This window comes from Micromesistius poutassou, assembly GCF_964030765.1.
Source record: "Micromesistius poutassou genome assembly, chromosome: 6".
Lineage (NCBI taxonomy): Eukaryota > Metazoa > Chordata > Actinopteri > Gadiformes > Gadidae > Micromesistius > Micromesistius poutassou.
In genome coordinates this window covers 10,995,081-11,004,304 of record NC_140276.1, presented here as the reverse complement: position 1 = coordinate 11,004,304, position 9,224 = coordinate 10,995,081, and the positions used below count along the sequence as shown (strand labels likewise).

The 9,224-nt window shown below is 43.7% G+C and overlaps 1 protein-coding gene across 1 annotated transcript; it reads right to left on the bottom strand.

The window, feature by feature from the left end:
* Window positions 1-2,916: 2,916 nt before the first annotated feature.
* mtnr1al (melatonin receptor type 1A like) lies at window positions 2,917-8,818 on the bottom strand (the record flags this gene model as incomplete). The annotated part of the gene is made up of 2 exons (XM_084469806.1): window positions 8,474-8,818; window positions 2,917-3,686 (listed from the first exon to the last, which is right to left on the bottom strand). Exons 1-2 carry the CDS (start codon window positions 8,784-8,786, stop codon window positions 2,917-2,919), a joined length of 1,083 nt encoding a protein of 360 aa, XP_084325932.1. The 5' UTR covers window positions 8,787-8,818.
* Between the last annotated feature and the right edge of the window lie 406 nt (window positions 8,819-9,224).

Sequence of the window (9,224 nt, the reverse complement as noted above, 5' to 3'; positions counted from 1 at the left end):
TGGGTTCTGTTCTTTGTATGGTGCACAATGGAAAGGTATTGCACTATGCATTGATGAACTGAATCTTCTTTCATCTCTTGCATTAAAATAACTTCATGCAGGCTTATGCCTGGTGACAGCTGACAGCAGTAGATATAAAGGGTTTTGTGTAATCTCATCATTACAATATGTTTCTCTGTGGTGGTTTTGCCTCAAGTACAAAATAAAGATGAAAGGATGGATTAAGGATGATGACTGACTTTCCTCCATGGGTTTACCTCGTCGTTCGTTAAACCAAAAGACTGTGAATAATAGGTTTAACCTTGGTTGTATCCATGCCTACCAGCATCTAAGGTGTTCTTACACCCTATATGCGATCCCTTTAGAAAGGAGCAGATCAACAAAAGATGTGTGGTTCTTTCTTTTGCTTTTTGCTCATCAATTGTCCAGCACACACAGTTCTTCAGAAGATATTGGCCTTGCTTGAAGCTATCCAAGTACACATTTGTCGTTATTCGTCGTTATTACTATAGCCACACCCACACATGATAGTCACACAAAATTATAAAATATATGAAAAATGTTGGTGATACAGTAAATGTACTGCATTTATTTAGTGCTTTTCAGACCAGTGGCCACTCTAAGGGCTTTACAATTGTGGCCTACATTCACCCATTCAACACCAACCATGCAAAGGCCGGAATACTATATTGTTGTAGGTCATAGATCAATCTTATGGCCTGGGGATTTAGTCTGTTCTGTGCTCTGTTGGTTGGGTCTTCAGAGATGTTTGTGATTGTGTTGTCTGTCTTGTCATCAAGTCACCAATACAATTGTAATTTCGAGCCTGGGAATTTGTTTATCTACAACTTGTTGCTCAACACGATTCCATGTATAGTATTGTGTATTCACATGTCACACACAACCTTGCATGATGTCAAATAAATTGCAGGCGTATTCATGCATCTTACGACTTACGATGCATAAATATGTGGTGGTTTGATCAAAGTGCCTGCAGGGAAAGTACATCAAGGACTTGTGATTGAAAATGTATGAGCAATGCTGTAGGGAAGTATATGTGGCTCCTTTTAAGTGGGACACTTTAATGTTGAGAGACTAAAGACTGAAAAGACAGGAATAAAGCGATCAGAGAGAGAGAGAGAGATGAGAGATGAAGGGGAGGAGAGAGCGATATGGAATGAAAGGAGTGAAGAAGATCTGGCTTAAAAATAACAGCAATTTAGAGATAAATAGACAGACCTAGAGTAGTCCAGACAAGGGTCACAGTGTACGTTCTTCAATAATAATAAAATTGACATTTTATGTTCTCAGATAATAAGGGCAAACATTCAAAAATCACATTCTTGGTCTCCATGGAGAAGTGCAAAAACAGCACGAGTAAAAAAACAATAAAGTACAATTTGTTTTTGTTTTTTCTGTTGGCGTCGTTAGAAGGTTCCTCCTCGCCATTTCACAGTTGAAAAGCTAATTTCAAACGAGCAATAATCTTTTAGCAAAAATTCTAAAGAACAAGTTCCTTGTTAAACGTGCGGGTGCAATGCCAGCCAAATATCTTGGATAAAGTTCACCCTGTTATCACCAGCTGTCACTAGTTGCCGCTCCAAGAACGGACATATTTGTCTTTTACTCAGTGTCATGAGGCGAGAAGAAAGACAATGGCTCGACGTCTCGCTTTCATTTCATTCTTTACTCTCAAAGTTTCATTTTCAGGAAATGTATCCCAAGGCCATGTAGAGCCCACCCATGCCAAGTTTGACTCTTTGTCTTGCCCAAGAGCACCTTTTGTTCATTAAAAAATAAAATGAATGTTATAAATGTTCACCTTCATTTTCCTGTTATTATCCCGACACACAAGGTTCCTCCTTTATTCTGTACTCCCGCAACACAGCTGCATTTCTGCCTTGTTACTGCATTGTTGAGGAATCTAAATTTGGTGACTTGGGCCACCTTAAATTCTTTGGCTTCACTCTATGGGAATCATACTGTATTTTAACTGACAGTTACATACACTGTGAATCATTAACAGTGTATGTTAATGATTCCGTTGCTGCCCCTACCCTCTGGAATTCCCTCCCCAAACACATCCGTGACTGCAATGACCTCATACTATTCAAATCACTACTCAAAACACACCTGTTCCATTCTGCCTATAATTCTTAACCACTACTTTCCTAATTCTGTTTTTGTTCTATCTGACTGTTGTATTGTGCTGTTCTATTTACAATGTATCTACTTTTCTGCGTTTTCTTGTGTTTCTGTGTTTTTAAATGTATTTTAATTACTTATTTTTCATCCTCATCTGTAAAGTGTCTTTGAGTGATTGAAAAGCGCTTCCAAATAAAATGTATTATTATTATTATTATTAAATTAAATACCCCCCCTCAAAAAGTGCACAGTGATGTGGTCAGAATATTTAAGTTCTCAATGTCTCATTAGTATCAATGCCCTTTCGTAATTGTAGTTGAATATGTATATAGAAACAAGGGTGTCTCCTTGATACTGATGTGAAACTGCACACACCATTGCAGAGACAAGGGCTTCACAAGGTTTCAGTTTCCATAGCAAAGTCCCATCATCTGAATCTATTTTAAATTCATGAGTGGCATGCAGTCATACCAGCAAGATATACCAGAACATATTCATACCAGCAGGTAATGTCAGTAAAGTAGTACACACCACCTCCACCACCCCCACCCTGGGATGCAGAAGCAAAGGGGATAGAAAGAAAGAGCTTTAGCCCGATCCCCCTTATTTCCTCTGTCCTCACATTCGATCTCTCCATTATTTTCTCCCATTCCCCTTGATTTTTTATTTTCTCGATTCCCATCAATTCGCTCTCATACTTCCTTTCATTCCTCTTTCGTCATAAACCAAAGCACCTCATCTGTTCCTCACAGGTGTCTATAACCTCCACCCTCAGCAGTGGAACTTGAAGATGATGACGACGATGCGCTTGTACTCCTTCCTAAAGTTGTTGTTGAGCACGCCGTACACCACAGCGTTGAGGCAGCTGTTAAAGTACGCCATGAAGTAGCTGGCTACAAACAGCCATTCCGGGATGGCCTGGCCCAGCCTGGGGTCCAGGGCCACCGCCAGCCCGATCAGGTTGATGGGCGCCCAGCACACGGCAAACAGCACAAACACCACGAACATGGTGAGGAAGTTGCGGACGTCGTGTGGCTTGATCTTGGGGCGCGTGTCGGGCTTGACCCGCCGCCTCACCTGGATGACCAGGATCCAGATGCGCAGGTAGCAGTAGGAGACAATGGAGATGGGCAGGATGAAGTGCACCACCACCACCGTGACGGTGTACAGGGAGCTGACGGACTGGGCGAAGGTGCAGGAGTAGACGCGCGGGTCGTACTGCAGCGACTCCATGAACCAGTTGGGCGCGATGGCCAGGACGGTGAGCGCCCACACCAGCAGCATGTAGCACATGGTGTTGCTGCTGGAGAACACGTTGTCATACTGGAGGCTGTGGCAGATGTAGCAGTAGCGGTTGATGGCGATGCCGGTGATGTTGAAGATGGAGCCGATGACACTCAGGCCCATCAGGAAGCCGCTGATCTGGCACTGGAGGTAGCCGGCGATCCAGCCGTCATTGAAGATGGCCGTGAGCACCAGGGGATAGGGGTAGATGGCCACCAGCAGGTCGGCCAGCGCCAGGCTCACCACAAAGGCGTTTCCTGGAGACACAGAGACACAGAGAGGGGGACAGGGAGATGTTAAGAGGGCTGGGTAGCATAACACAACACACATTGAATAGATCAGAATTAAATATAATGGAACACAACATAATAGACCACAACAGAACACATGAGAATAGGCTGGAATAAAATGGCAATAATTATTGCAAAAGCATTGTTTCATTAAAGACAATATAGAGAGAGGGGGTAAGAGAGAGAGAGAGAGAGAGAGAGAGAGAGAGAGAGAGACAGAGAAACTGGATGCCCTAAAAAAAAGTATTCAATAGATAAACATGTTACATTGTCTTTGTGCGTTTGTGCATTAGTGTGTGTACCATCTACCATCTGCTAGAGGGCACTAGATTCCCAGACAGTCACTCCTTTCAAAATCCTTACAGAGCAGTTCTATGTTAAACCCTGCAGTTCTATATTAAACCAAAGGCCAGGGACAGTTGCATGCAGCAAATTGATTTACACTGGCATATTACACTTCCTGGGTACAATTTGTATGTGAGAATACCACTACTTTCTAACTCTCAAGGCAAGTCAATTGTATTTGTACAGTCCTAACACAAAGGGCGAGTGGTGGCATGGACCAAAAATGACGTCATTGGAGATTGGAGGATTGAGATGACAGCAAGCAGCCGATTCTATTTCCGTCCCTCTTATTGTTGTCGTTGGTGATTATTGACAAGATGGACAGATGTTACAAGAGTAACAAGAAACAAATGTGTGGTTGCATATTCATTGAAGGAGATAGCTGCCACACTTTCCAAAGTCATTGACTTCTGTCAAAAGATATGGAAGACTCTAAAAGTAACAGTCAAATTATATCTTTCTCTGAGAAGTAGCAGCTTTGCATCAACCATGTTTGATAATACTACTGAGAATATTTCCTCCAGAAATACTTGCATTGTGCTATGGGTTGTTTTGTTCAAAGTAAGGGTTGGTAATTGGTTTAGGTTTTGGTGCTGAGATAAGTGTTGGGCTAGCATTAGCCTAAGATTAGGGTTGGGGCAGTTTATGGTGGTTGTTGGGGCGGATATTTAGACTGGGCTTGGTCTAGGGAGTTTGCAGTTGGTGTTAGGATATGGGTTGGGCTAGTGTTAGGGTTAAAATGATTTATTCAAGGTTAGGTATATGGGTTCGAGTTGGAGTTAGGGCTATGAGTTAGGGTGGGTTTAAGGCTATGGGTTAGGGTTGGTCTTATGGCAAAGGTTAGGGTTGGGGTTAGGGCTAAGGGTTGGGGTTAAGGCTATGGGTAATGCTAGGGCTACGGATTATGGCTATCGGTAGGTTGAGAGCGGGGAGGAGAAAGGAGGAGGGGAAAAGTAGGGAGGAGAGAGTAGGAGGGGAAAAGAGGAGAGAAGCAGGAAAGGGAGGAGAAGAGGGAACAGGGTTAGGGAGAGAAGTTGAGTGGAGAGGGAGGAGGAAAGAGAGAAGAAAAAATAAAAGGAGGGAAGAGATAAGATGGGAGATGACAGGATGAGAGGAATAGACTGGAGAGAATAAGAAGAAGAGAAGAGGGAATTGCAAGGAGGACAACAGTCAGAAGAGAAAGGGAAAGAAGATGAATGGAGTACAGATAAAATGGTGAGGAGAAATGGAATGTATTGTAAAGAGAGGGGGATGAGAGAGGAGAACAGGGGAAGGGAGAGGAGCAGAGAAGTGGAGAGGAGCGGAGGACAGAGGATGGGAGGGGAGAAAGGGGGAGAATAAACATATTATTTTGCAACTTTTGCACATAACTGGATCTATAAATAATTATACATTTAAATGTTATACATAATAAGATTACATTATTATCCCATTTCTAGTATATTTATCTTTATTTATATGTACTATTTATTGTCTAGAAGAAGAGGAAAGAACACAAAAGGTGTTTTTTAAAAACGAAAAGGATAGACAAGAGATCCGACTTGTGATTGAGATTCAGTTGGACTCCGAATGCATCCAGAAGGTGACAGACTCCTGGATTACCTGGAGATGCTTCTGGTGAATAATGTCTATCGGTGGGCTTTGATACAGCTGGCTGTTATAGTATTGATCCCAAAAAAACACTAAACCTATACATCACTAGGGGGCTAATATGTGTGCCGTGGCTCCATAAAGGTGAGTACATGAGGATGTGGAGTACTGATGCACACTGATAAAGGATGACCAAGAACACCCTGTCCAACGCCACCCGTTAGAATGATCTATTCAGACTGGATGGATCATTAATACTCTACATTGTAGTGCAATAACACCACTATATCTTAGAAGAACATCAAAAGAGAACATCTTGAGAGCAAGAGGCCACCCATCCATCATGTGCTCCCTCTACAGAGGCACCATCGAGAGCATCCTGACCAGCTGCATCACTGTGTGGTATGGGAGCTGCACTGCATCCAACCGCAAGACCCTGCAGCGCACAGTGAAGGCTGCTGGTCGGATCATCCGTGTCCCACTCCCCTCCCTCCTGGACATCTATTGAACCCGCCTCACCCACAAAGCAACAGCCTCTTCAGCCTCCTGAAGTGGCTGTACCGTACTCCACCGGACTGGGAAACAGCTTTTTCCACCAGGCTGTCAGGACGCTCAACAACTCTCTTCCCTCTCTCCCTTCCCTCCCCTCTGCCCCCACGAACTCTGGACTCTGAAACCCCCTCCCATTTGCCCCCAAGAACCCAGGGCCATTTACTTTTTTTTTTTTACTTTATTAAAATTTATTTATTGTAAATATTACTTATTTTATTTAATTGCACCTAATTTTACCCTTTTCTACTTATTGCACCTGGGGTCAGAGACAAACGCAATTTCGATTCCTTTATTTGTATTTTGGAATTGACAATAAAGCTGACTTTGACTGAAAAGCTCCTTTTTATAGTTGTGTTAACCCACCATGACCTTAATCATGGATCAAACAAACACACACACAGGCCAACGGATTTGGATGTCAATGAGTTGGTGGTGTGTATAGGGACTACTTATAAAACGGGTGGCTTAAATCAAGTGATCTGATTGGTTCCTAACTGTTGTATAATGAGCGTATACACACAGCTATGACGCCCATTCAGTTTACGGAGTTCCGTATCACTCCGCGCCTATAAATATGTTGATTGATGGAGGGTGGAATGACTTTCATTTCACCATACTTTAACCGTTTTATAAAAGCAATAGATCACTTCAGTCAGTGAAATGTGCTCATTCCACAGCCTGTCGCGATCTAGCATTGCAGAGAAAGGTGGTTTGTCTTTGCGTTTCCACTCTTCAATTGAGGTAAAATGTGCATGCCCACCCACTCTACTCAATGGAAAGCCACCATGTCGTCCGTTTACAGAGACCTCTCTCTCTCTCTCTCTCTCTCTCTCTCTCTCTCTCTCTCTCTCTCTCTCTCTCTCTCTCTCTCTCTCTCTCTCTCTCGCATTATGTCAAAGTATTACGTCAATAACAGGACAAACTAATACAACGAGACATAACTACTTGTATAGGTAGTTTATTTAAGTTTAAACATATTTGACAACATATTACCTACACAAACATCAGTAAATGAACTAATGGCCAAGACTGCAGACCTCGCTCTCGCCTGCTCACTCTCTCTTTTTCGCTCTCGCTCTCGCTCTCGCTCTCGCTCTCGCTCTCGCTCTCGCTCTCGCTCTCGCTCTCGACATTTCACACCTCCAAGGTCCAAACACTACAATAATGATTTGGGCTATCCTGAGTGCTTTGCTGCGCTTTTGACGACGGCCTGTGTACGTCAGAGTAGTTACATTCCATCACCTAATTTGTAAATCGATTACAGACACTGTGTTAAATAAAAACAGTAAAATATAAACAGATATTTTCGTTTTTAAATAAATATTTGGAAACGAAAATTGAAAAGTGAGAATTTAATGCGCTTTGGCATTATGGAGCACCTTCGGGTCAGCGTGTGTGTGTGTGTGTGTGTGTGTGTGTGTGTGTGTGTGTGTGTGTGTGTGTGTGTGTGTGTGTGTGTGTGTGTGTGTGTGTTTTGCGTGTGTGTTTGTGTGTGCGTGCGTCGCTATTATGTTGACTACACACTCAACATGCCGAAAATATCTAACATGTTGGATAACCCCGATTTTGAGATCGGGAGGTCTTAAGTTTATGAGATTCTATCTTAGAACACTACGGCAGACAGGATAATCTTGGCCGATTTTCGTCCCGATTCGGCTGCCATGGGAACGCCACCCCGATTCTCGTAAAGCTGACCCCACACTACAAGATAAATGTCCCGATATCGGGGCCGATTTGCCCCTTACGATTACGACTGACTGACCTCGGCCAGATTTCCCGCCCAATCTGGCAACACTGCTCTCTGCCTTTTATTAGAAACATTTTCATTCGCTCATCCTTCAGGGAAGATAATGTAGCCTATAACGTTTGCAAACTGAGACTTTGTCCATGAACTTTGAAAAAGTCGATGTCGTAGGCCTATGTCCGCTCATGCAATGTTGCTATTTGATTATTTTATTTTATCAGACACTTTTCTAAGAAGCGACTTAGGCTACATTGAATTTAACGATTTGAGCATCTGATGCAAATGACCAGGGCAAGTGCAAACCAAAGGGTCATTGGTCCTTCTAATAATCCATACAATGCATGCAATCTGTCAAGTGATCCACATATGATGTGAGTCACTTACTTGACCCCGGAGGTGTCGACCATTATGTAGGCTCAGATTCCAATTAGCCTTAGAAAGTTTGGCAAAATTTGTCTAATCTAATAAATGCGAGTAATGAAGCTGCAAACCGGTCAATCCACAGACTACAAAAAAGCCCTACCTGCTTTTCTGAGTTTCCTGTTCCTGAGCACGGAGATGACCACCAGCAGATTTCCGATGATATCCACCACTATGGTGAAGATGAGGACGCTCGCCAAGGTGATCACCCAGGGGAAGGGCAGCCCGCCGGCCCCTTCCACCGCTCCCGGCGTGGAGTTGCGGGGACTCCAGGTGTCCTCCTCCAGCAGCGACGTCTGCTCGTCTACCGCCCGCTGTATGGGCATCAGCTGCGGGAGGGGAGGCGCGGCCACCGGCTGCATCGCGCGGTCGGGGTGCGACCGTCCATCCAGTAAACGAACAGCAGCCAGAAACATTTATAAAGCAGCCACCACCAAACGGCGGGAACAATCGGCGCTGGGGATTAACTCATAATCCCGGGTCGGATCAATGTTCTCTGGTCGCCCCACGGTTTTTATTGACGAAGCCAATTTACTCAACTTCCAACTCTCTCTCTCTCTCTCTCTCTCTCTCTCTCTCTCTCTCTCTCTCTCTCTCTCTCTCTCTCTCTCTCTCTCTCTCTCTCTCTCTTTTACACAGAGACTGAGAAGGAGGAGGGAAATGGGAAGGATTTAGTGGTGTTTAAAGTGATGGTCAGGAGGACCAAAGTGGCAGCTGATTTTGCATAATGTAATATGACAGGCAACATCTTATTTTTCCTAGCCCTGGTGCTATGGTGATGTGATATGCTCAGTAGACTCCACTGATAGAATAATATTCTATGTTATAGACGATGGGGTTTGTATTTATAATTG